Source organism: Phocoena phocoena, chromosome 8, assembly GCF_963924675.1.
Source record: "Phocoena phocoena chromosome 8, mPhoPho1.1, whole genome shotgun sequence".
NCBI lineage: Eukaryota > Metazoa > Chordata > Mammalia > Artiodactyla > Phocoenidae > Phocoena > Phocoena phocoena.
In genome coordinates, this window is record NC_089226.1 from 94,291,591 (window position 1) to 94,318,956 (window position 27,366).

Sequence of the window (27,366 nt, forward strand, 5' to 3'; positions counted from 1 at the left end):
CAGGCTGGTATCATAGAGATAGCACTGCCCTACAATTCAAAAGGCCCAAGTTCTTGTCCAAACTCTTACAGTTAATATCTGTGTCGCCTGGGGAGTTGAGAGCCTCAGTCCCCTGTTAACCCTGTAAGGACCCTGAGGTTGGATGCTTTGCTTTTTCAAAAAGACCCAAGTCTAGACTATGGGGAAAGCCCACGGGCAGGCCTGGGAAGCACAGGTCTCTCTGGGTCTGTCCACCGCCTGCGGAAAGAAGCGGCCCGGTTCCTGACCTCCGACTGCAAGGCACGTGCCCACCTTGACCCAGAAAATGTGAGTCTCTTTCCAGCCTTCCTGCCACCCTGGGGGAAGACCATATTCTTGGGGGCCTCTCTGCCTTTCCAGCACAGCCCCTCAGAGCCGGGGCAGAGTGAAGGCCAATGGGTCCTAGCTGAGGAGACTCCTCATGTCTGTCCTCCCAGGGGGAGGGAGACGGGGGAACTATCCCTCTTACGTGAGGATTGGTTTTCGACTTCTGCCTTCTGTGTAGCTTCTTCAGGTGGTTGTTCTAAATGGCTGCTCCTCTGTCTTTTCCGCACTAGCCATGGTTCTGTGTGACCCAGGTGGTAAGTCAGTGGGCTCTGCGTTCCCTCAGGGAAATAGCAGCATGTGGGCATGAGTGCATGGGCACTGGGCCTTGGGGGAGAAGAGCAGCTTGACTGAAGGCCTTTCCCCTAAAGTACTGGGGTGCTTCCTGCACTGGTTAGAACGTCTTCCTACTATTTGTGCTGGAGTGAGGGATTTGGGTTCCCATTTAATATGGACATGTGACAGTCCTCAAGGAGGTCTGCCCCAGGGATGGTGACAACAGGAGCCAACTCATTACAGTATTAGTTGGACTTTTGGTCTCAGCTCCAATCCAGACAGCCCTAGTAAACTAGACAATATAGATGCTTTATCTCCTCAAAAAACAAACAAAAACACCAAAATCAAAAACTGAGTTCTAGACCAAATAAAGCTTGAGAGATTTGTTCTCAGTCTTCTTCTCAACTATGCCTCTTAACAATCTGAAACAAGAATCTCAGATTTCTTGATGAACCTACTGTATGGGAGACTCGTTACCAAGACGACCATTTCACTTAAAGGAGTGGGTCCTTGATTAGCCCATCAATGAGGCTGAATGGACGGGAAGAAAAGAACACATGAGATCACCAGGGTCACATGACCTGAGCCATGTAGAGAGATGAGAGCCCTCCCTGTGCGTGGACCTCAGCGTCCAGTGTTGGTCCGGAGCTGACAAGACTTGCTGATGGCCTGTGTTCTACCTGCTAGCAAGCCTGGCTTGAGTCCCTGGATTCCAAGTCACTTAGAGCAGTATTCTTCCCTTTCTCCTCTAGTGTACCTGCAAAGAAGAGACTTGAGTTTTGTTTCTCCAAATAATGTTTAGAAGAGTGGGTTACTTTTATAGAGGCTGTGCCCCAAAGCATTCATCCCTAAGTAGGAGGGATTACCCAACTAACCTTCTCTGAGTGTAGTGTTGCTGCTGGTCTGAGGGTCCTGGCACGTTCTGACTGGGAGACCCTGGACTAACAGCTCTGTCTCTCTGCTTCCAGAGGCCTTTCTGGTCCCCATCCCCTCCTATGGTGGCTTTATCTTTAGTACCCACCTGTATGCGAAAGTTGAACTGGTTCCTGTCCACCTGGAGAGCCAGGTCAGTGTGGGGCCCCTTCCCCTGCTCAGCCCACCCAGGCAATGGAATGATCTTGGGGCATTTCCAAGGTGTAGGGGGTTCTTGCTTTTCTCCCATATAAGTTATGGGAGAAGGATGGAGAAATCGGGCAAAGAGGGCATGTGGGACTAGTGCCCTGGGTATGAAGGTAAAGGATTGTTCACGGTTTATAGGGGTGAGGAATCAAGGCTTGGAAGCTTCCAAACAGGTGGTTCTCAGGCCGTGTTTGTCTTCCAGGTCACTGAGGCGAGCGCCTATCCATTCCAGCTCACTGTGGACAAGCTGGAGCAAGCCCTGCTCGGGGCTAAGATTGAGGTCAGGAGAGAACAAGGTCTTCAGGGTGGGCACTGCCACCCCAGAAAGGGACTGAGTATGGACACTCTGGTATAACTTGTTCACCGAGACGCTGTGGACACCTTCTTCAAAAGAGATAGTGTCCCAGGGCACGTCCCCCGAGGAGCCCTGGCTATGGCGGCCCCCAGAGCTCCTTCCTGATCCCCTCTGTGGGCAAAAATATGATAGTTGCTCCTCCGAGAGCCCACTGAGGTCTTGATTAGGTGCTCGATACTCGGTGCCCTAACCTGATCTTTGGCTGGACTTGATGTAGATGTGAAGGACTTGTGTTCACTTGGTTACGTTTGGTTCTTTTTAGGGGAAAAAGGTCAGAGGCCTTGTGCTAAGCAACCATCCGAATCCTCTGGGAGACATCTACTCCCGAGACTCAGTGATGGAATATCAGGAATTTGCCAAGAAGTATGAGTTCCACCCCCTCGAGACTAGATGAAGTCCATAAGAAGGGTTCTAATCACTCATAGTCAAGGAGTCAGAACCAGAAATAATAGACCCTAAATATTCTTACTGCGTGGTATACTTTGTGAAGTTACGGACAACTAACTGAAATTGAAATGAAGGAAAATGCACCCACCCGCTCACTACTTCAAACTGTGCCATCTCCTTTCTAGCCTTTGTCCATGTGCACGTACCTACGTAACAGTCATCATATAGCATGTTAACATGTTATCTCTGAAGTCCGGAAATAGCCCTCTTAGGGTAGATAATCTTCTTCTATCTAGAAGAAACCCTTATTCAAACTTCGTAACGTATCCAGACCAATTAATGGCAGAGCAAGGGACAAGAGGAAGAATGCTGGGGGAGGTCTACATTCCAGCTCTAGCATCTGCTAGCTGAGGGAATTAACTTTCTGTCTCAGAAACTTACTTTCTTTCTGTGAAATAGAGGTAACAGTACTGCTTCAAAGGGCTGTTGGGAGAATAAATGAGAAGAAGCACATGAGCACTTAGCCTGCTTTATAAACCTATTTGATTCAGATCTTGGGTGGCAGCTCCTGACTGTACCAGAAGAGACCTCTCTGGGATGCCCAGTCCCTTCCCACTAGTCTCTGCTTGATGGTTGAAGCGTGAGGTCGAATGTTCTCATGCATGTCTTTTGGGTTCTCTTCCTTCCTAGTACCCCCAAGTCAGGGTGAAAGGTCCTCTCTGGTGAAGGAGAGACCCTCTTCTACGTTGCCACACCTCCTGGAAGGGTTGGATGGGCTTCTGGGGCAGTAGGAGTGTCTGATCTGTGTCTAGAGAGGACCATCAAACGAAGCGAGCTAACAATTGGGGAGAACCTGGATATCGTCCTCCCTCTTTCACCCAACCTACAGGTACAACGTACATGTGATTATAGATGAGTTTTACACGCTGTCTGTGTTTGATGAAGCCATCCCATTCCATAGTGTTCTGAGCCTGGAGAGGTGAGTTGGTCTTGGCTAGAATTGGGAATGAGAACCATGAAGTGCCTACTTTGCAGGGTGAGTCCATGGGCCATCAGCTTAATTGGCTGCATGCCAGGAACTGAGCTCAGAGCCACTGGGAGTGTGAAAGTGAGCAAAGCATCATCTTTCCTCCCAAGTGTCTTCTCTAAATGCCATTTTGTACATGAGATAACTTGAGGGAAAGGTAGCATATGCGTTGTCAAAAGTGAAGTTGAAGCCCTCCAGAAGGTCAGGGTAGGAACTTCTTGAGAAGTAGGGCACGGGGAAAGAATAGACATAGAGCAGAACTTTCTTGAGGGTAGTATTCGGCCCTAGGATAGGATGAAGCAGGCAAAGCAAGAGAAGAGCGTGCCTGGAGGAAGGAAGAGCTTCGCCAAATGCGGGGCAGTAAGAAATAGGTGAACACGTTTTAGAAATAGGGGGTGGCCCACTTGTGTAGGAGCCAACTGAAGGTGGCTTCGGACCAGCTGGGGGAAGACCACGAGCCAGGCTGCGGGCCCTGGACTTCCTTCAGTGGGCACTTGAGAGCTGTCCCATCTGGTTCCACGAGGATACCTTTTGTTGACTTCCTGGCTTAACTGGGGCAGCTGTTTCTTGACTTTGGGTCCCATAGGCCCTTCTGTCTAGGAAGGCCCTCAATGCCACTTTCACCTTCCCTTCATAGACCTCAAGTCTTCATCCTTCAAATATTTCTCCATAATCTTGACTGTACTCTCTCCTCTCCAGTTTGCCTGACCCCAACAAGACCCATGTGATCTGGGGCACCAGTAAGGTGAGTCCCAGCTGCCTGTCCTTGGGTAGGGAAGGAAGTCGATCCAGGAGCAGAAGGCAGACCAACTGGGTATTTCCTTCCCTACTTCTCTTCCTCTAGGATTTTGGCATCTCTGGCTTCCGCTTTGGCACTCTGTACACCCGCAACAGGGAGGTGGCCTCTGCCGTGAGCTCCTTTGGCTACCTCCACAGCATCTCTGGTGTCATCCAGTACAAGCTGTGTCAGCTGCTCCAGGACAGAGGTACTGAGCCATGTTCAGGGCCAGACCTCGTGGCCACGGGGAATTCCTGGGTCTGCTTGGGCCTCTGACATGCCTTCAACACAGTGAGACCCTGTTCACTGTCTTGGGTTTAACAGTGGCAGGACAGGAAGTTTACAGGAGGGCAGGCTGTAGCTCATATGATGCAGCCGGGTGTAGACAGACGATGGAGGTGCTGGTCTAAAACACTGGCCATCCGGTAGCTCGTGCTCTGCTTGGAAAGGGGATCATCAATTGTACTCTAGGACTTAAAGGTGGGAACTTCAGAAATGAGTCTTTGTGTGAAGGTCAATTTTCCCTCCCCCAAAGCTGGCTTGCTTCAGGCAAAGATTACAAAGGAACACCCTGATTCCTCGAATATGATTTAACTTTATCTTCCAGTGTGGCCAAAGGAGAGCTGCCATTTGGGCAAGTTGGTGTGGCTACATCTATGGCACCTGAATTCACCTTCCCCTTGGATCTTAAGTGAATGCTGGCTTCAGAGGGAATTTCCCCCCTTTTATGCCATGGTATAAGGGCTCCTTTTTAAAATTCCCTGTAACAGAGCAGATGCCAGGCCTGAGGATTTAAATTAAAAGCGGAGATATAATGAAACAAACTAATGTAATCAGATGATCTGGTTTAGAAAACAATGTGCTTTCAGCTTTGGGTGGAGAAAGGGGTAGGTAGGAGAAATCCAGCTGGATGCCGCCCTGCATGGTGCCAGGCCCTCTAATAGTTTGGTAGAAACCAGATTCCTAGCTCCTTGAACGCTGGTTCTCAGTCTTGGACGCACATGGGAATTACCTGGGAAGTGTAAATACTGATGTGTAGGCTGTATCCGTGAAGATTTTGATTTCGATGTCTGGGGGTATAACCTGGGCCACCAGGCCTTTTTTTAAAAGCTTCCCAAGTGGTTCTAAAGTGCTCCAATGCTAAGGATAGTTGGGCTAAGATCATCCCCAAGCACGACAACGAGGTTCTTCAACGTCCATTTGTTAGGGTCTAAGGCAGGAAGTAAGGGAGCTATGAGTACCTGCTACTTGCCCAGGTGACAACAGAAGCATCAACCCCGTTTAGAGGACACCTCAACTTCTTGCCTCAAGGGTGTAAACTCAAACAGAACTTTCCTACACAATTATTGAGAAGCCCAATGTCTCCGCCTACCTAGTGGAAATGGGTGCGTTGGGTATAAGTCAGCTCAAATATAATACAGTCAGGCTTGGATAGAATCAGCAGGCATGGAGCCCAGGTAGGGAGCATTTTGTCAGGAAGCCTCTGGCAGATCTTAGCCCTGAGATGTGTGACAGCCCTTTTGCTCCACCCATCCGGAATGGGTTGACAATGTGTACCTGCCCATTTATCGCTTCCGGCTGCAGGAGGATCAACTTAAAACAGGTGAGTTCTGGGAATGAAGACAGGTGTCAAAGGGCAGATCTACCTGATGGCTTTTGAGCTCAGCTTTGTCCCTCTGTCCTCCCCAGTACCTGGACCCATGCACATTTGAGGAAGAGCTGCTCCTGCATTGCCGCTTCCTGGACAAGAAGCTGATTTGTCCCGTGGCAAGACCTTCATGTGTAAGGAGCCTGGCTGGTTCTGCCTCATCTTTGCAGCTAGGCCCCTCCTGCTAAGAAGCGGTGAGTGGGGCTGACCTCCCAAGCCTGGCATCCTTCAAAGATGCCCCAGCCACTCCTGTATGATGCAATAGCGGAGTCGTCCTTTTTTTTGCCTTTAGTAGCCTATAGCTCCAGCCCTTCTAGGCCCTCTGTCTCCACTTTCATACCTTTAAGCTCCTCTGTAAACAGGAACTGACAGGCACTTGAGGTATATTATACCTTTTGGGTGTCTGGTCTGTGTCTGCCATTGAGCAGGTCATTGGGACTGTAAGCTCTCAAGAAATGGAGCTCTGCCCATGTGGGACTTGCTGGCTACTAGGTGAGATAGACAGGGAGATGACCTAGAAGTCCCTGTGTGCTATACCCTGGAGTTTAGATTCTCCTCTGAAGGTTATGGAAACATGACATTCATTTTATCTATTGTATCTCGACACATGCAGGTCACTGTTCTACCTGCTGGGAACATAGCAATGAATAAGAGAACATTTATGTTACACAAATATCTTTCTAGCTAATGTGGAAAATAGACTGAGTGAAGGGCCACTAGAGGCAGAGAGAAAATGATGAGGCCAAGGCCATCAGCTAGGTGACAAGATTTGATCTGAGTCATGAAGGTAACTGGCAGGCAGGGGCTGTGATGATGAAGCCAAAAAGAGCCATGGGGGATGTGGCAGGTCAACTTGGAAATCTATCCCAAAGAGGGGAAGGCTCAAGTTCAGCATCCCTGAACGAGAGGCTCTGTGGTGGCCTACTAGGACCCGGCTATATCTGGGGACTACATGAAACCCACTAAGTATTTTTCTCTGTCCCCATTTGGACCCTCTAGCCATTCAGCAGTTCCACCAGGTGCTAGTGGAGCAGGGGCAAGATTGGGGAGTGAAGCAACTGGAGGTTGCAAAGAAGGAGGAAGTGTCTACCTCCCAGCCAGCGGCTCCAGCCAGTCTCACTCTCAGGAAGTCCTGACGTCAGCCTCGGATCTGGAAGGCTGGTATACTGACCTGGAGCTGTGACCTGGGCTTCTCCAGGCATGAGCTCGTTTGACCCCACCATCAGCCCCCCTAAGCTGAGCATCTGTCATTTCTGGAAGCTTTACATCTTTTTAGTCTTCTAGCCAGTGTGTGTGTGCAAAATGCTTTTATGGCGATTCCGGTGGGAAAGCCTAGAGAGGAATAAAGGGAGCTCTCTGGATCCCTATTTAGATGGGTTTACTTTTATATTTGATATCAAATAACTTCCATATTCTTGTAAATTCCAGGCCTGTTTTGTTTCTTACTCACATGCTTCATATCACCTTTTGAGAGCTAGATGATTTTTAAATTTTTGATTACACCTAATTAAAATTTAATTAAAAATTAAATTTAGGACTTCCTTTGTGGGGCAGTGGTTAAGAATCCGCCTGCCAATGCAGGGGACACGGGTTCAAGCCCTGGTCTGGGAATATCCCACATGCCGCGGAGCAACTAAGCCCGTGCACCACAACTACTGAGCCTGCGCTCTAGAGCCCAGGAGCCACAACTACTGAGCCCATGTGCCACAACTACTGAAGCCCACGTGCCTACAGCCCATGCTCTGCAACAAGAGAAGCCACCGCACTGAGAAGCCCGTGCACTGCAACGAAGACCCAACGCAGCCAAAAATAAATAATTTATTTTTATTTATTTATTTATTTATTTTTATTTATTTATTTTTTTTTGCAGTGTGGGCCTCTCACTGTTGTGGCCTCTCCCGTTGCGGAGCACAGGCTCCGGACGCGCAGGCTCAGCGGCCATGGCTCACGGGCCCAGCCGCTCCGCGGCATGTGGGATCCTCCCAGACCGGGGCACGAACCCGCGTCCCCTGCATCGGCAGGCGGACTCTCAACCACTGCGCCACCAGGGAAGCCCCAATAATTTATTTTTAAAAATTAAATTTAGTTTTTAAATTCTAAAGCAGGTTATATGTGAAGAACACTTCTGGGGCAGATCAGAAAGGAAGGGAAACCGTGATGCCTAATTGGCGGAGCATTTTCTAGGTGTTGGGTGCAATGTCCCACAGGATCCTTTCACAATCACGCCCACCTTATACACAAGTGGCTAAGTGGCAGGATGGGGGCATAACTCCAAGTATGAGTTCTTTCCATTCTTGCCTTTTCGAAAGGCTTGTAAAGTGAATCTCTGGTGATAAGCCTGAGGTCTTCCATTTCCATCTCTAGTGTTTCCAGCTGTTCAAATCATACCTCCTGTGCATTTCTCTGCAAAGCCGTTGTACATCTGAGCTTCAGTCTGAGCACCAATGCTGTGAAATAGGCAGAGTGGGGACTACCACCATTTTACAGATGATGGAAGAGCTGTTAGCACCCACCAATGGCTTTGGTCAGTCACTTGGGTTTGCAAGACAGGCAGAAACATGAGAGACCTGGGGAGAACCACCTCCTGACAGTATCTTGAGACCTTGCTAAATTCACTTATTAGTCCTAGTTGTTTTGGAGGGGGATTTCATTGAATGTTCAATGTACACAATCATGTTGCCTGCGAATAAAGATGATTTTCCTTCTTTCCTTTCAATATTTATGTCTCTCATTTTTCTGTTCTAATTGCATGGCCTAGAACCTCAAGTATAAAATTGAATAAAAGAAGTAAGAGAGGATATTCTTGCCTTGTTCTCAATCTTAGCAGGACTGAGTTCTGTCTCTCATTCTTAAGTACTGCACGTATTTTTCATACTGCCTTTACCAGATAGAAGAATTTCCTTCAATTCCTAGTTTGCTGAGAGATCTACCATGAATGAGTGTTCAGTTTTTGTCAGTTTTTTTTTTTTTTTTGCAGTACGCGGGCCTCTCACTGTTGTGGCCCCTCCCGTTGCGGAGCACAGGCTCCGGACGCGCAAGCTCAGCGGCCATGGCTCACAGGCCCAGCTACTCCGCAGCATGTGGGATCTTCCCGGACCGGGGCACGAACCCGCGTCCCCTGCATCGGTAGGTGGACTCCCAACCACTGCGCCACCAGGGAAGCCGAAACATCATATTCTTAATCTTACCATTTTATCCAGTCTGATGATCTTTTAACTGGTCTTTGGTCATTAATTTAATGTAATCATTGATATGGCTGTACTTAAGTCAATTATCTTGCTATTTGTCTTCTATTTGTGCCGTATGCTCTTTGTTCATTTTTTCCTTCCCGTATGCCTTTTGAATTAATCACGCATTATTTGGTATCCCATCTATTCTTAATTATACCTTTTGACTTTTTTTAAAAAAGTGTTTGCTCTAGAGATTACAATATATATCCATTGCCCTCAGTGAGAAGTTCACAGTCCTTAACAGGGTTTATTAAGATTCATGACCTGATCCCTGATCGTATCTCCAACCTTTCTCCTGAACCCTGCAAGCTCCGGGGGTCGGTATTAGGCTTGTCAAAGGCTTTCTTCTGCTTCCAACACCCCACACTCCAGCTAGCTAACTAGGACTCAAGCATCACTTCCTAAGTGTTTAGGGTGAATGAATGTGTGTGTAAGGCTTCCTGTATGGGGCCAATGCATGTGTGTGTGTGTCAGGGAAGGGGGCAGCGGTGTTAAATCTCCCTGCCGCATGCTTCCCAGGCACCCAGTAATCTTTCTTATTAGTTAGCACATTTGTATGTCTGCCTTCCCAGTCAACCATGCAGGCCCGCTGTTTGTTTTGCCATCACTGTATCCCAGTACTTTGCAGAGATCTTGCATGACACAGGCATTCAATAAGACTACTTACCTGAATTAAACAGAATGATATGACTTAAATGGAGAGAACTGGCTTATTTTACATAGAGGAACAAAAAGTCTTGAGAGCTGCTCAAGGTCACAATGTTAGTGGCAAGGCCAAAGCGAAGACAAGAAGTGGAGTGATCCGGAGACAGCCAAGTCTTCCCAGCCAGATCTGTACTGATGGATCCTGCTCATTGCTTTTCATGGAGAAAAGGAAACTTTTCCTACTCAAAGGCTCGGCGCGGGCCTGGGACCTTGGTGGTCTAACTCATTGCCAAAGTGCAGGGTCCCAGGCAGAGTTCACCAGGTGTTCTGTAGAACGAAAAGAGGAGAAATTACAAACTCAGGTCAGAAGCTTTCATAGGGGAAGGATGTTTTCAGGATGCCCTTAATCGAATTAATGTAAGTCCGGAAAGCCTTTTCCATGGGCCGCAACCAGGCATACATTTGTCCAGTAACCTCGGTGACTCTGCCTGTAAATGGGGACACTAAGGCCGGGAGGCAGAGGGAGGGGCCCCCATGTGCCAGGGGCGGGGAGACCGGGGCGGGAAGGCCGCCAGGGCGCTGAGGCCGCAGAGAGCGGAGGTGGCAGCGGGCAGCCCGTCCCTTCCAGGCGGAGCTCTGGCCCTGGGCCCCCTCCCCTTCCGCGGCTTCCCCTCCCCGCCCCACGGTGCTGCAGCGTGTGCGCTCCCTGCGCTCAGGCCACACCCGGGCGTCCTGCGGCCTCGGGCGCGAGTTGACGAACTGTTCCCGAACCTTCTGGGAAGCCCGACCCGGCGTGGACGGTCCCGAGTGCGAGTGCCTGGGCCCGGGTGCCCTGCGCACAGCGGCGGAGAGCGAGTCCGGGCGAGGATTCGGACACAGACTGCGCGTGCCTGAGTGCCGGCGGCGGCTCCTCCAGCTCCGCAAGTAGGTGCAATCCACGCTTTGCAGAACAGGGGGCCCGCGGGGTCTCCCTTGCCCGGGCTCGAGGCCTCGCTGCAGAAGTCCCGGCCCTTCCGTCTCGAAGCCCTCGGCCAGACTTAGACTTCCTCCTCCCGGAGACCGGGAGCCGGCGCCCGCGAGGTGCCCGCCGCTCTGCAGGGGCCTTGCGCTCTGCCTTCCGCCCTGTCCTCCCTCTCGTGGATTTCCGAGGCCCCGCCGCACGGGTTTCGGGCTCTGGACTCGCCGCCGCCCCGCTGGACGCCCCGAGCCCGCCCTTCGCTCCCGCACGGCGCGCGCGGAGCCGGGGCCCGGCCGGCGCCCACCTCCACCCCGCCTCAGCCCCTCTGACCTGCCGAGGGCCCAGGCATAGGATGAGGGGGGGCGAGGTGAGGCTGGGGAGAGCCCAGTCAGTTGGGGGAGACCCCAGAAAAGACTTAGTGGAGCAAAATTTAACCGAGGAGCCCCCTGGGTTTCTGGGCCGCTGGTTGGTCCCCCATCATTTGGTGTTTGGGGCTTGTGCATCAGGACTGGGGAAAGAGGCGAGGAGTTATAATAACATATTTTACTGAAGTTTGTCCATGAGCCAGGATTTGTTCTAAGGCATTTACACTAACATATTTATGTCCTCACTGCTACCCTATGCGGTAGTTACGGCTACACCCACTGTGCCCACGAGGACGCTGGCTTAGAAAGTGGAGGAGTTCACATCTGAACGCAGGATGAGACCAGCCCCTCCCAGCGGCCACGCCTCCCCCACTTCGGGAGGGAGCGGGGGTGGGGCCTTGGGCTCTGCTCAGGGTCGTGCACTTGCACTTGTGGGAACCCCACTTGCTTCTTCTCAGGCCCCACCCATCATCGCCTCGAAACAACCAGATAATCTCATTTTATCCTTTACTTCTATTCGCAACAGTCACCACAAGACCTCTGGACTCCAGGCTCTTTCTACTTTAAGTCAGAGAATTTTAACTTGGCTTTTTGAAACTGACGTCGGCAAGAATGGAAAAAGAAGCTGGTGACTCTTTAGGCTGCAGAATGCAAAACTTCCACAAAAGTAAAACAAGCTGAAGCAGCCGTTTATTAAAGTTGTAGAAAAGTAGCAAGTACAGCCCCTGTCTGTAGATCCTTAGCAGAGTCGATGCCTTGAAGTGATTGCGCACATGGTTACAACTAGTAAGGGACACAGGAAGTGATGAGTATATAAACTTGAAGGAAGGGGCAGATAGAGAAGGGGGAGGGCCCCGTGACTCCCAGTTCATTTTTGTTGCTTGGTGCTAGGAAAGCCCTTGATCAGATCAGGCACTGAGTGCTTTTGTCTTTCTGCAGATGTTCATACTCCCTCAGAAGGACTCCGGGACACCTACCACCTCTCCGGGTTCAGTCTCCACACAGGGCCTGCACAGTAACCATGGGGATGGTCTGGAAAGAGAAGGCTCCGGAAAACCAGACCAGAAGCCGCTGAAGCTCTATGGAGTGGGTGATCCCACTGCCATGTTCTCCTCCGACAGCCCCTACCTGTCCTCTAGAGGAAGCATCATTAAATGGTTCTGGGATTCAGCAGAGGAGGGCTACAGGACCTACCACATGGATGAGTACGATGAGGATGAGAACCCCAGTGTGAGTGAAGGCCCCCTTCCCACTGGGACACAAGAGAGCACGGGGGGTGGGGGGGCGGTTACCCCACTTTGACCAACAGGGCAGCACACAGCTTGCTATTGTCATGTTGGAGTTATGCCCCTTTGACTCCCTAGGGGGTGTCTTATGTTGCTCAGAGAGGCCCCTGTATATTACCTGAATCAGAAGATGGCCCATTTATAATTAAGGGAACCTCGATTTGTGAAGGAGGAATTCAAGAACCATGGAGTGTGCTCTTATATGGATTCTGATCCACAGCCCATCAACTATCCAATTTTAGATCTGGGACAGAACTAGGTTTCAGGTTGCAACTGTTTCACTTTTGGGTTGTGTATTCTTGAGCTAGTTACTTAATGTCTTTGAACCTCAGTTCATCTCTATAATGGGATAGTAATACCTCCTCTATAGAACTGTCACAGTTAAATGAGATCAGGTACGTAAGTTACTAGCACGGTGCTTCCACATAGAGCATTCAATAAATGGTAGTTGCTATTATTATTAATGTTACCTGCCCCAATTATTATAACTTATTACCAGTAATACCTTCAGAGGGTAGAGAGCTGTCACGAATAACCCTTTAATAATCTTTATTTGTTGAGCATGTACCAGGTGCTGGCACTGTTCTATATACCAGGGTTACAGCCGTGAACAAAAATAAAGTTCCTGCCCTCATGGAGTTTATAGTCTAGTATGGGAGACAGACATATATATATATAATATGTTGGGATAAGTCTTGTAGGGAAAAATAAAGCAGGGTAATAGGATAGAGACTGGTGGGGTGGGCTGGGGATATTACTATTTTATGTGAGGTGGTCATAGAAGGTCACTTTAATATGGTGACATTGAAGCAGAGACCTGAAAAAAGTGAGGGATTGTATTAGTTATCTCTTGCTGTGTAACAAAGGACTTCAGGTCTTAGCAGCTTAAAACAAACAGCTCACAGATTCTGGAATTCAGGAATCCGGGTGGTGCTTCAGGCTAAAGATCTCCTGGGAAGTTGCAGTGAAGCTGGGGCTGTAGTCTCATTTGAAAGTTTGGTGGGGTGGGGAGATGATCCACTTCCAAGCTCACTCACATGGTTGTTGGCAGGCCTTGGTTCCTCACCACGTGGTCTTCTCCATGGAGCTGACAGGGCCTCTTCTTGCGGTACAATGACCCTTGTTCCTGTTCCTGCCAGAGCACCAGTTTACTGTGTACATTCTTTCATCCTGTAAACTGAGGCTCTTGAGAGATACAGCGGTGTCTCGGGCATGTATCCAGCCTTCAGGGACTTCCCATCTAGTGGGTGAGATAAAGCCTATACATCAGTCCCTGTGACCTGGGACAGAAACTGACTAGTGCCGTAAAGGGGGACAGATAAAGTGCTTTGGGATCCAGAAGAAGAAAAGATCCCTTGCAGGTGGAATTTTGAGGAAGGCTTCCTGGAGGAGATGGCATTTGCACAGAGCTTTAGAAATGGGAATATAGGATCAGGGAGCCATGTGGAGGGCATGGCTTGAGCAAAGGCCAGGAGGGGTGGTGGGAAAGGCGAGATTGCAGAGAGCTTCGCTTTGCTGCCTTGGTGCGCCCCCCCGGGGCCTTCTGATGGCACACTCTGCTGTGCTCACATGGCTCTGTACCTCTCACCTCCAGGGCATCATTAACTTGGGCACCAGTGAGAACAAACTCTGCTTTGACCTGCTGTCCAGGCGGGTAAGTCCCGGTGCACCTCTGGGTGGCATCCCCAGCTGCAAGGGGCTGTCTTCTCTGGGATTCCTTGGAACACTTCCCCCAGAAAGCCTGCTGCTTGCTTCAGCGGCCTTGGGGACCACTTTCCCTCCATCTTGGGAGAGTCACCTCCCCACTGTGATCCTCCTTCTTCACTTCTTCTGGCTCTTTCCCTCCTCAGTTCCTCCTGCTGGCTGGGTCCCTGCTCTCAGGGGGAGATACTCGGTGTTGTGTGGTCAGTATTTAACAACTGGCCCTGGGAGAAAGGGGCCCCTGATCGGTAGCTTTTCTGATTCCCATAGTGTAAATGCCCCCACTGTGGCCGATATCAGGCTATTGCCGTGACATCACTGCATGCAGAGCTGGGAAGAGAGGTGCAGGGGCACCATCACGTGGTAGTCCCACCATGCAGACACGTGGACGGAAAGAACCTCCAGAGCACAGATGAGAGCAAAGTGGAGCAACATAGACAGGAGCAATATTGTTTGAGCACTTTTTACCTTTATTTTTATTGTAACTGACTTACATAATTTATATGTATAGTTTATATAATGTAAGTTTTGAAAATGGTACAGTTTGCAAAATTCCTGAAATCAGATTTCTTTCATTTATTTTTTTAAATTGAAGTATAATTGCTGTACAGTATTATACAAGTTACAGGTATACAGTAGAGTGATTCACAATTTTTAAAGGTTATACTCCATTTATAGTTACTATCAAATATTGGCTATATTCCCCGTGTTGTACAGTCTATCCTTGTAGCTTATTTTATACCCAGTAGTTTGGACCTCCTAATCCCCTACCCTTATATTGCCCCTCCCCCTTCCCTCTGCCTGCCAACTCACAGATAGAGAAAATAATCAGATTTCTTGAGCTGGTGCGAGCCATCTCTAGTAAACTGCTGGAACTATCTGATGAATGTGTCTCTCGAGGCCTAAGAGTTAGAGTTTGGAACTGTGGAGAGAGTGATACTTAACCCAAAGGAACATATTTCCAAAGGGAAACATCTAAGCTGCAAGGGGAGAGGGGTGTAGGGAGTGGGCTTGAAAAGCCTGTTCTACCCAAAGCCAGCTCCCCACTCTAAGGCAGCTCAGTGCCATCCAGTAGAAATAAACTGTGAGCCACGTATATAATTAAAAGTTTCCTATTAAATAAGTACAAAGAAACTGGTAAAATTCATTTGCATCATGTATTTTATTTAGCCCATTGTATCTAAAATATGGCTATTTCAACATGTAATCAATATAAAAAATTATTAATGAGATAGTTTACATACTTCTTTCATATAAGTCTTCAGAATCCAGTATCTCAATTCAGGAGAGTCACACATAAGAGCCACATGTGGCCAGAGGCCTCTGTATCGGTCAGTGCAGTGCTCAAGGACGAAGGAGAAATGGAAGAGGCTGGGGTTATAGACACGTGGCTCATTCCCTCTCTTCCTTTTGGTCCTGCCGCCCAAGGCTTCTGCCTTTCCTCGACTTTGTGGGTGTGATGCCCTGGGAGTCACTAACCCAGCACCCAGGCAGGGTGGGGATGGTCTGGAAATGGCCGCATTTTCCAAAGTGTAAGGTTGAGCTGAGCCTGCGGGAAGACAGTGGCCTGAGTCCCTCCATGACTTAGAGCCAAGACCGAGGTAGGGCACCTAGTTCTGGGACCTCTTCTGTCACCCCGTTGGAGGAACTGAGGTGTGCGGTCTCCTATCGCTGCCTCTGCAAATCCGCCCCTCTGGTTTTGTTGGGCGGCGGTGTTGTCTAAAGAGCACTGGACTAGGAGTCAAAAATTCTGGTTTGTCTTAGCTTCACCACTTGCCGGTGCTGTGATGTTGGCTGAGCCCCCTGACTTTTTTTTTTTTTTTGGTCGTGCCGGGCGGATCATAGTTCCCTGACAAGGGATTGAACCTGGGCCCGCTGCAGTGGAAGCGCACAGTCTTAACCACTGGACCGCCGGGGAAGTCCCACACCTGACATTTTTAAGCCTCAGTTTCCTCATCTGCAAAATGGGCTTGAGAATGCTGTCCCTCAGCTGCCCCTGTGTCGGTTTCTCTGATAAGCAGACCAAGCCCTTGGCTTTAGAAGCCCTGGTGCTGCGTGGATGCAGGTGGCAGGGCTGGCCCTCACTATGAGTGTGTGCGTTCCTCAGCCCTGCTCTCCCCTGTCTGTCCCCAGCTGAGTCAGAGCGACATGTGGCGGGTGGAGCCGTCCCTGCTGCAGTACCCTGACTGGAGGGGACATCTGTTGTAAGTAGCACCTGTAGGCCAGTGGTTCTCAACCCCAGGGCGGTTTCCTTCCCCAGGAGACATGTGGCAATGTCTGGAGACATTTTTGGTTGTCGTAACTGGGAGGGGGTTTGCTCCTGGCTTTTCTTGGGTAGAGGCAAGGGAAGCTGCTAAACCTCCTACAGTGCCCAGGACAGGCCCCTCCACAGGAAAGAATGATCCGGCCCGAAACATCAATAGTGGCGGGTTGAGAAAGCCTGCCCTAGGCTGAGGGCCTAGTCCTGGAGAGCTGGCAGTCATGGGGTCTCCTGGAGTATCTGCAGGGAACTAGTGCCTCCTGCCCATCGCACCCCCACTCAGCGGCTCCCTGGCTTGGTTTCTCTTGAGTCTGAGGAGTGGAGAGGGCCTTCAGGCCAGGAGCCTTGTCTCCAATTTCTCAGTAGCTTTAGAGGAGCCAGAATCAGCTTAGGAGGAGATGGTTGGGGCCTTCTGCTGGTAAGATGGGAAATAGTAAGTAAAACTAATAAGAGTTTATATTTATTGAGCACTTGCTAGGGCCCAGATGCTGTCCTAAGGATTTAGTGCTGGAGCTGGACTTGATTCCAAGAGTAATTCCAAGCATATGCTCTTATAATAATTAGGATGGTGGCCCTAGAGTCTGACCACTGGGCTTGAGTGTGGACTCTGCCACTAACCAGCACGTAACCTAACTCCTTCAAGCCTCAGTTTTTTTGTCTGTAAAATGGGGATAATAATAATAGTAGTTGTGTCAGAGGGGTTTTATGAAGAGTAAATGAGGAATATTCTCTAAATAATACCTGCATAAGGTAAATGCTTATAAATATTAGCAATAAGTATGATAATATAATAATTATGTTATCCTTCATTATATTATATATTTTACTATATTAATGTGCTATTATTACTATTACCATTAGCTAGATCTGTATGGAGAGTGTTACTTTTTGATATTCCTGCAGTCTGCTGCTTAGGTGGGGTCAGGTGTCCTAGAAGTATTGGAATGGAAGTTTCGACGCATGCGGGTAGTGTTGGGACCGAGGAGGGAGGTGGGTACCAAGGAGTGGAGACAAATACTGATCGTATTCCCATTGTGGGAAGCAGAGAAGGGTAATGGCAGCTGCCTGAAGATTCACCAGAGGAGCTTTGGGATGGACTTGGGGTCGGAGCCCCTCTGATGAGCACTGCCCATCTGTCTGTCTGATCTCCAGCCTCCGGGAGGAAGTGGCCAGGTTCCTGTCTTTCTACTGCAGGAGCCCCGCACCCCTTAAACCAGAGAATGTGAGTAGCCCCCTCCCCTGCTCCTTCCTGATCTTCTGCCCCCTCCCCAACTTTTGGCTGGCCAGGGGTAAGTAGGGTCACTTAGTTTTGATTTGGAATTAGGAAGACCCCCTCCCTTCTTGCCCCTCATCCTAGATATTCAGAGTTTGGGTATAATTTCTGCCCCGCTTTGTTCTGTGGCCCCTCTTTGCCGCCACACCTTCGGGCAGGACTCTGAGTGACCAGCTCCCTCTTCCTTGCTCAGTTGATCTAGAACAGGGTCCCCACGAATAGGCCACACAAATGGACTTGGCTGTTAGTCAGGAGGGGCCTGCGGGTATGACCTGGCCCTCCCTCTGTGACCTGGCCCTCCCTCTGTGCCCTCCTGGGTTAGAGGCTGCAGGCCCTTGCACCCTCCTGGGACAGATTCATCTTTGTCCCATGGATGTGTCACCCTCAGGTCGTGGTTCTGAATGGCTGTGCCTCTCTCTTCTCCGCTCTGGCCACAGTACTGTGTGAGGTGGGGGGTAAGTAGACTACAGCCCATTCAGTACCAGGGGCTGCCCTGTGCCTGCAGTGTCCCTAGCTGCCTGTCCTCGAGGCCTGCATCAGGGTGCTTTTGCCATAATAGACTGTTAGACCACAGGGGGCTTAACTAAGGGGCCTGACAAGACGCCAGGGGTTGGCAGTTCCAGGGGAAGTCAAGGTGATGCCAGGGTTCTGGGCCATTTCTCTGTGACGACCTCACGTGACAGCATGTCCTAAAGCAGGAAGAGAGGGAGACTGTGCTGTGCCTGTCCCTTTTTCCTGGGAGGGAGGAAATGGGGCTACTCTTTCCTGGAAGAGTCCCCGCAGGGCTCCCCTTGCATCCTTCTGGCCAGGACGGACTCACAAACCCATTCCCAAAGCAGTCCCTGGCGAAGGGGAAGAGAACCCTGGTTGGCTTAAACCAAACTTGCTTCATCCCCCAGGGCTGGGGGAAGGTGCACCTTCCTTGGACTTATTGCTGGTCATAGCTGAAAAGTCTGGTGCTCTCTTAGCAAGGAAGAAAATTGGAATGGCTGTTGAGTATCTAGCCAGCAGTGCTTGCTGCAAGAGCCATGGCCAAATCAAGGACATACTGACCATAGTCATGGTCAGGGGCTGTTGGTTGCCAGGAACAGAGACCCACTCATATTAGCTTAATTAATAATCATAATTTAGTAACATTTATTGACCCCATACTACGTTTCAGGCGCTGGCCTAAGGCTAGGCATAGTCTGTCATTTAATCCTCACTCTAACCCCGATGAGGTAGGTTCTGTGCTTATTCCCATTTAACAGATGAGGAGATTAAGGCCCAAGGGTTAAGTTACTTGTTAAAATAACACAGAGAGATGTAATAACCAAGTTTTGAACCCTGAAAGGAAGATTCATCACAAGGATGTAATAGGCAATTTCCTACCCGTTCTAGAACCATCAAGAGTAGAATTAGCGTCACACTCTCTGTCTCTCACTGGCGTGTGCAGTCCCCCTCCCCCGCTTCTTATGCAGGCCTCTCTCTGGACCTTGCTCAGCTCTGTTTGGCCCAGGTTGTTGGCTCAGCTCTGACTCCACAGGACCCTCGCATTCAAGTGCATGTTCTCGTCTCACAAGGATCTGTGCTGCTTGGAGCAAAGTCCTGAGACAGAGAGAACGTGATGGGTGTCTGGCCAGCCAGTGCATTGGCTCCTGGGGTCATTTGTCTACCTCTGGCCCAATCCCTGCGGCCGGGGGAGGGAACATGTAGGGCAAAGTCTGCCCCTTCCAGAGATGCAAGGCGGGGGTGGGGTTGTGCTGAAGGGAAAGCTGGGAAGGGAGCAGCTTGACTGATGCACCTCCTTCAGAGCTGGAGGAGCACCTTTACCTCTGCCTTAGAGCGGACCTTGGGCGTCATCTCATCAACCCCTGTGTCCACAGCGGGAGTCTTCTGCATGACACCCCCTCCCCACCGAGCGGTGTCAGCCTTTGGCTTCAGTGCCCCCAGCGGGGGAGCATTCACTCCTCCAGAAGCGGCACATTCTGTCTCTGGGCAGTTCTGTGTCTTGTCAGGTTTTCCCATTTGTCACACCCAGATCATCACCCTGCAGCTTCGACTCCTGTTCCAAGTCTGTGCTTGCAGTAACCCAGCATGTCGTGTGCTTCCGAGGGATCTAAGCTTCAGTTTCCTCATCGGTAAAGTGAGGATAATAACAGAGTGATTGTGAGGATCAAACGAGATTAAAAAAATAAATATTTAGCACAGATCCCCATACATATTAAGTGCCCGATAAATGGCAGCTACTAATTATTAGAAAAGGGACTCAGTGGATCCCAGCTTTAGAAAGGGTTTTGGGAATTGAGAGAGGGAGCGTGTTCCCCAGATGTTCCCCAAGCACACTGAAGGCTTGGAGAGGCGTGGGGTCAGTGGACGGGGGTCTGGGTGTTCCGGCCAGAGGGTGACGGGCCCTGGCCCACTCCTGCCCCCAGAGGCTTTCCTGATCCCTGCCCCTTACTACGGAGCCATCACGCAGCATGTGTATCTCTATGGCAACGTCCGACTGGCCTATGTCTATCTGGACAGTGAGGTAAGAGTTCCTGGGACCCCAGGTTGGACCTGGGCCTTCCTGTAGGCCGAGATGTTCCTCTGTCTGAATTTGAGGGTAGAAATGAGAGGAAGTCCATGCCAAGGCCTCTGGGGTTATGGCTGAAAGGAGGGTGGAGCCTTCTGTTGGCCATGGCTGCCCTTGCCTAGGTGCCCTGGGGACACCCGATCTTCCACTTCTGAGATCCCTGGGGTCGATGCAAAAGCCAAGGGCAGCCCAGGGAGACCACACCGGAATGGTGGGGTGAGAACGGGGCAGAGCAGACCTCAACATGGAAGCCCACGGACCCCAATCAGTGGACCTCAGGGAGCTCTTCCCCAATCCTAGGAGCCGTGAGGGTGTCCCTGATGTGATGGGGTGGGTGGCAGTGAGAGAGGAGTGACCCCCCTGTGTTTTTCTGAGATTGTTCTAAGAGGAGGCTGGAGATGACAGGGGTAGGAGAGGCGCCAGCGTCCAGGTCTGGAGGGGGGGGTCACTGAATTTGGCTGGTGGCCCCAGAGTCCAGGTCTGGGGGGAGGGTCACTGAATTTGGCTGGTGGCCCCAGAGTCCAGGTCTGGGGGGTAGGGTCACTGAATTTGGCTGCTGGCCCCAGTGTCCAGGTCTGGGGAAGAGGGTCCCTGAATTTGGCTGCTGGCTTTTGTGGATCTTCTTCCAGGTCACTGGGCTGGAGACACGCCCCTTCCAGCTCACAGTGGAGAAGCTCGAGATGGCGCTGGAAGGAGCTAATTCTGAGGTCTGGGGATCAAATTAAACCCAAGGCTGGAAGGCAGGGGGGCCTGAGCAGGGCATGGACCCCCTTCCTGTGGCTGATCTCCTGGGAGTAGTGGTGGCACTCTGTGATGGGTACGGGGTGTAGGGTGGTAGCATGGAACCGTTCTGGGGGTCAAGCGGGAGCCTGCCCATGGAGGGCTTCCTGCTAGAGAAAGACTCTGAGACTCTCAGTGTACAGAGAATCAACTAGAGAGCTTGATTAAAAATACTACCCGCCCCCCCGGGCTTCCCTGGTGGTGCAGTGGTTGCGTGTCCGCCTGCCCATGCAGGGGACACGGGTTTGTGCCCCGGTCCGGGAAGATCCCACATGCCGCGGAGCGGCTGGGCCCATGAGCCATGGCTGCTGAGCCTGCGCGTCCGAAGCCTTGCTCCGCAACGGGAGGGGCCACAACAGTGAGAGGCCCGCGTACCGCAAAAAAAAAAAAAACAACTACCCCTCACTTCTCCCGATTCTGACTCAGCAGGCCAAGCATGGAGCTTAGAAGTCTGGTTCAGCAGTCTCTCTGGTGATTTGGGGAGGTGGTCCCCCTCACTCTGAGGGGATCTGAGGCCTCCCGAAGAAAGGCATAGACCAGCAGCCCTCCAGTGGTTCCTGTCCAGTCCACTTTTCAGAAATCTGTCAAGCTGTTGTTTTTTTTTTAACCTTGGTCATAAGATCCATATATGCCCACTGTGGGAATTTTAAAAGCACAAACCACCACCCATAATTCTACCAACAAAGGCAACTTCTACTGGCGTTTGGGCATATTTCTCTCTGAGCTTTGTTCTCTGCATTTGTTCTCTTTTATAGCTGATATGATGCTGCAGATATAATTCTTTGCCCTTATTCGTTTCGTGTTGGGTGGTGAACACGTTTCCCTGGGATCCGGCCCAGTGGGACCGTGTGGCCTTGGGGAGGAGCTGAGGGTCTCCTGTCCCACTGATGGTTTCAGGGTGTGAAGGTCAAAGGCCTCATCCTCATCAACCCCCAGAACCCTCTGGGTGATGTCTATTCCCCAGGAGAGCTGCAGGAGTACCTGAAGTTTGCCAAGAGGTGAGGCACCCCACGCTCACCCCGTAAAGCGTGTGACGGATCAGGGTTCCGATGTGAGCTTTGTTGCAGGTCCTGTTACCCCCTTTACCCCACTGTGGGTTTCTACCTGCTTTGGCCCTTCCTGGCAGTGGAGTCAGGGGGTAGGGCTTGGTGGGATGCTACTTCTCTCTTCCTTTTTATAACAGCAGCTGCCGTTATTGCCCGCTCTAGGGGCCAGGCCCCCCGCTAAGCACCCTACATGCTCCAGCTCCTATAATCCTCCCAACGACCCTATTAGGTACAGATACTGTCATTATCCCATTGACTGAGGCTTAGAGTCAGGGGTGGAGCCAGCCGTGAATCTGGGTCCGCCTGTACTTAACTGTGGCTGGAGGTGCCCGAGGGCTCCGCCTCCCCCGTCCCCCCACATTGCTTCAGAATCCCCACTGTCATCTGCCTTGTGTGTGCGCGGCTTCTTGTTTGTTTGAAAGAAATAGACAAAAGAAGGGTGTTCCTGGAAAAAACAAGTTTGGTAACCCTGGGCTAGACCGCGGTCCTTCTGGATTTCTGATTCACTGCCATCCCACCCTGGGGGATGCATTTGGCCTACCAGCCAAGCTCTCTCCTCCCCACGACCTGCCCTCCAGGCATGAGCTGCATGTGATGGTGGATGAGGTCTACATGCTGTCCGTGTTTGAGGAGTCGGTTGGGTACCACAGTGTCCTGAGCCTGGAAAGGTGAGCTGACTCTGCCAGTCCCGCGCCCCTCCGCCCACCCAGGACAGTTCCTCTTCCTCCCAGCTAGTCCTACTGTCCTCAGGTCCCCTAATGAGAAGAAGGGAGGCTGGGCCAATCAGTGGTTTTCAGATTGTTCTGTGGTGGTTCTGAAAGCTCCAAGGAGTGGTCTTAGGATTCCTTGAGGGAAGGCTGGGAGGGTGGGAAATGGGCCTCCTCTGCTGTTTCCCTCATCTCCAGAGTGGCTCCATTTTCATTCATTCACTCATTCATTCAGCAGATACTTCTGGGGCCCCCTGCATGTGCCAAGCCCTTCCAGCTATCGGAGCTTTTTCATTAGATTTAGTTTGAGTCAAGAATGTGTGGCCAGAACGCCTTTGGAAACAGTTGGATCGGATCATCTGTAAGATCTGCACATCTGGCGTTTAGGGATTCTGACAGTTCCTGATACTCGCTGAGATCTTTCAGCCCTGCTGAGTCCTTTTGTTACCGGAAGGGGGACCCCTTCCAGGGCCCGAGAGTGGGCTCTTGTCTAACACTCCGAAATGAATTGTCTGAGGAGACACACGTACTGACAAAGCAAGAGACTTTATTGGGAAGGGGCACCTGGGTGGAGAGCAGGAGGGTAAGGGAACCCTGGGGGACTGCTCTGCCACGTGGCTCGTAGTCTCAGGTTTTAAGGCAATGGGGTTAGCTTTCCAGGTTGTCTCTGGTCCATCATCTTGCTTGTGCCCATACTTGGTCCAATTCAAGGCCCTTCCTGGCGGTATGCGCGTCTCTCAGTCAAGATGGTTTCCCGTGCGAGGGTTTCTGGGAGGTTGGAAGAACATATTATGGGCCGGCGTTTCCTCCCTCCCTTTGGCCCCTTCTAAAGTCTTCGGGCTGGCGGTAGCTTGTCAGCTCCATATTCCTTAGCAGGACCTCTTGTTGTGAGATAAGTCGTGCAAGTGGTGATTATCCTGCCTGGCCAGGGTGGGTGGTTTCAGTCAGTGGTTCCCAAACACTTTCCTTTGCTCTGCTCAGCCAGTCCTCGCAAAGCTCTGCCAGGTGGATGGCACGTAGGTTGTTCCTCCCCTTTGCTTATGGATTAGGAGAGTGAGACTCAGAGAAATAGGGATTTGTCACTTCCTGTGGGCCAGACACTATGCTGTGCTGGAGATACGTCAGTGAACAAGAAAGATATAGACCCTTCTTATGTGGAACTTGTCTTTCTAGCTGGAAAAAAAAACCATCAAAAAAACCCCCCAACACTTTTAGCAACTAGATACACAGCTAATCATTTGATTATTGAAAAGCAGACGTCTGGAGAGCCAACAGAGGATCTGCTTGGGGTACCCAATTGGCCTGGTCTACTGGGAGGGGGTCAGAGAAGGTCCGCTTGAGGAAGTGATGCTTGAACTATGCTCTACATCAGGGGCTGGCAAATATTTTGGATCAGATGGCAAATATGTTAAGCTTTACAGGTCATATGGTCACTCACTCAGCTCTGCCATTGTAGCATAAAATCAGCCATGGGGGCTTCCCTGGTGGCGCAGTGGTTGAGAGTCCGCCTGCCGATGCAGGGGACACGGGTTCGTGCCCCGGTCCGGGAAGATCCCACATGCCGCGGAGCGGCTGTGCCCGTGAGCCATGGCCGCTGAGCCGGCGCGTCCGGAGCCTGTTGCTCCGCAACGGGAGAGGCCACAACAGTGAGAGGCCCGCGTACCGCAAAAAAAAAAAAAAAAAAAAAAATCAGCCATGGGCAGTACACAGGTGGGAGAGCATGGGTGTGCCCCCTTAGAGGTTCGTTTACAAGAACAGGCAGCAGGCTGTAGCTGGCTGACCCCTGCTCTAAAGGATGTGTAGGAATTGGTGATTCAAGAGATGAAACCAGACTCATCTGTCTCCTCATTTGTGCAACCAAACATGTGAACTCCGACGGGTCTGCGTTGCCTCTGTTCCCACCCTGTGCTCTCCGCAGGCTGCCTGACCCCCAGAGGACCCACGTGATGTGGGCGACCAGCAAGGTGGGTTCCTGGCTGGCCTTGGGGGTGTCAGGGGGAGGTGAGAGGTGGGTGGAACCAGCTTCCTCTGGGAGGGATGGCTACCTCCCACAGTGCCTTTCTCCTTCAGGACTTCGGGATGTCCGGGCTCCGCTTTGGCACGCTGTACACAGAAAACCAGGACGTGGCCACTGCGGTATCCTCCCTCTGCCGCTATCACGGCCTCAGTGGCTTGGTCCAGTATCAGATGGCACAGCTGCTCCGGGACCGTGGTGACTGCCTGGGCCTGGCCACCTGAGGATGGGGGAGGGTTGTAGTTAGACTGGGGCTGGCCAGGGGTCATGGGTGCTTCTCCCATGAGATGAATTTAGGGTGGTGTTTGAGAGTGCCAGCTCTGAGCCCAAACTACGTTCATATCCTACTCGGTCACGTCCCGGCTATGTGGTCTATTCCTTCACCTCCCTGAGCCTCATTTTCCTCTTCTGCAAAACAGGAATCATAACGGTACCTGTCTTGTAGGGTTGGTGTAATTTGTCATTCAATTAGAATAGCACCGGGCATACAATAGGCACTTAATATGAACTCATTATTATTAGCTGTGAGCACTTGAAAAAGAGCAGAAGCTACTAAAGGAAGATTGTTATAACGGAAGTGTCTCTTTCTGTGCAGGTCTATTCTGTTCCTGGGTTCAGATAGTGAGTTTAGATAGCAAAGGTTACCCGTACTTGCCACCATTCATTGAGTCCCGCAAGATGCTCTCAATCTCATTTGTCCCTCCCCAGAATCCTAGGAAGCAGGTGTTTCTGCATATTTCCCCATTATTTTATAGATGAAGAAAATCAGGACCGGGTACTACACACCTGCTATAATAGCTAAATTTTAAAAGATCGCGATAGTATCATGTGTTCCTGAGGATGTGGAGCAGCTGGAACTCTCACACTGCCAGTGGGAATGTTAAGATGGAACAGCCACTTTGGAAAACAACTGAGCAGTTGCTTATAAACTTCAACACACACTTACCAAATGGCCCAGAAATCCTACTCCTAGATATTTGCCCTTATGGTCACACAAAAACCTCTCCATGAATGTTTATAGCTGCTTTACTCATAATCACCCCAAACTGGAAACAACCCAAATGTCCTTCCACAAATGAATGGAGAAACAGACTGTGGTTCACCCACACACTGCAATAGAAGCCATGAGGACACAGACCCATCTCAGAGGCATTGTGTCGAGTGAAGGAAACCAGTCTCAAAAGATTACGCTACTGTATGATTCTCCTTACGTGACGTTCTGGCAAAGGCAAAACTACAGTGATGGAGAACAGACCAGCGATTGCAGGGAAGGGGGTGTTGTGACTTCAAACAGATAGCACAAGGGTGTTCTTCGGGGTGAGGGGACCATTCAGTATCCTGCCTGTCATGGGGGCTACACAAATCTATGCATGTGTTAAAATTCATCGAACTGGACGCTGAAAACAAAGGTCAGTTAAAACAATGGGGCTCAAGGAGGTGACGTTGCCCAAGGCCTCACGCCTAGTCAGTGTTGTGATCTGAGCTTCCACCCGGGTGACTCAGAAGTGTCACTATGTAAGTGGGTACACCTCTGGGGAGGGTCTGAGTCCTGAGGGACTTTGTGTCTGGGCTCCTGAGAACGTCACGCAGGCCCTGGAGCCCTCAGGGCCAAGGATCTGGATTTAAGGTGCTTTTCGCTGAATATTCCCATTGCCCCCAACCAGCTACAGGAGGGGCTCACCCAGCTTCGGCAGCTCATGGCCTTTTTCTTTTCAGCATTTAGACTCTCAGGCCAGAGCGGAGGGTTGATGGTGAGGTTTATCTTCTGGCTTCTCTTTCACCCAAACAGACTGGATCAACCAAGTGTACCTGCCGGAAAACCACGCCCGGCTCAAGGCTGCTCACACCTATGTCTCGGGAGAGCTCCGGGCCCTGGGGATCCCCTTTGTGAGCCGTGGGGCCGGCTTCTTCATCTGGGTCGACTTGAGGAAGGTAATGCAGGTGGAAATGCAGGTGGTGGGGGCAGTGTTAAAGCTCCCTCCAGCAGGCAAGGGCAGGGGCTCTCATTCTGCATCCTGAGCGCCTTTCACCCTCCCAGTACCTGCCCGCGGCCACCTTTGATGAGGAGATGCTGCTCTGGCGCCGCTTTTTGGATAACAAGGTGCTGCTGTCCCTTGGCCAAGCCTTCGAGTGCAAAGAGCCTGGCTGGTTCCGCTTGGTTTTCTCTGACAAGACCCACCGGCTTCGCCTGGGTAAGCGGTCCACCTCCTAACTGCGTCCTTCATTCTGCCCTCCCTCTTCTGGCCTCACCTGTGGCCCCAGCAGCCAGAGCTTGCTTGTCCCCACCCACCCAGCATCCGTGCTGACCCTCACTTCTCCTTCTTACATCCCAGGGATGCAGAGGGTCCGGAGGGTGCTTGAGGGCAAATCCCAGGTGGCAGAAGACGCCCCTTCCTGCTAGACCTAGGAGCCGAGGGGTCCGCACAGGTGAGCTGGTCGCTGTCTTGTGGCCACAGGGCCTGGCAGCCCCTGTGAAGACTGATGGTGGATGAGCCATTTGGCAGGCAGATACCCTTCTTGGCCTTGCCCTTGAAGAAGAACTGCTCCTTGCTCTCCCGGTGGCAGCGAGACACGCCTTAAGTCGTGGTCCATTCCCCTCCCTGGCTATTAAA

General features: G+C 51.1%; 2 protein-coding genes across 3 annotated transcripts in view; both read left to right on the plus strand.

Moving 5' to 3' along the window:
* The window catches only part of LOC136127002 (probable inactive 1-aminocyclopropane-1-carboxylate synthase-like protein 2), a 107,238-nt gene extending 96,144 nt beyond the window's left edge, over positions 1-11,094 (plus strand). Inside the window, 12 exon segments of the mRNA XM_065882429.1 lie at positions 129-306; positions 533-599; positions 1,587-1,684; positions 1,940-2,017; positions 2,355-2,455; positions 3,369-3,458; positions 4,206-4,251; positions 4,351-4,489; positions 5,819-6,037; positions 6,040-6,126; positions 10,524-10,731; positions 10,866-11,094. Of these exon segments, the coding sequence (XP_065738501.1) occupies positions 129-306; positions 533-599; positions 1,587-1,684; positions 1,940-2,017; positions 2,355-2,455; positions 3,369-3,458; positions 4,206-4,251; positions 4,351-4,489; positions 5,819-6,037; positions 6,040-6,126; positions 10,524-10,731; positions 10,866-11,094 (1,540 nt within the window).
* A 975-nt stretch (positions 11,095-12,069) lies between these two features.
* Positions 12,070-27,155, plus strand: ACCS (1-aminocyclopropane-1-carboxylate synthase homolog (inactive)). Of its 2 annotated transcripts, XM_065881519.1 has the most exons (15): positions 12,070-12,360; positions 14,011-14,223; positions 15,120-15,122; positions 16,251-16,321; positions 17,530-17,599; positions 18,039-18,105; positions 20,065-20,162; positions 20,837-20,914; positions 21,885-21,985; positions 22,612-22,701; positions 24,659-24,704; positions 24,811-24,952; positions 26,544-26,686; positions 26,793-26,946; positions 27,088-27,155. In XM_065881519.1, the coding sequence occupies exons 1-15, from the start codon at positions 12,070-12,072 to the stop codon at positions 27,153-27,155; spliced, it is 1,635 nt and encodes a 544-aa protein (XP_065737591.1). The 2 variants fall into 2 exon arrangements, with proteins under 2 accessions (XP_065737591.1, XP_065737592.1); XM_065881520.1 differs by lacking the exon at positions 15,120-15,122 and having other exon boundaries at positions 14,011-14,070.
* The last annotated feature ends 211 nt before the right edge of the window (positions 27,156-27,366 follow it).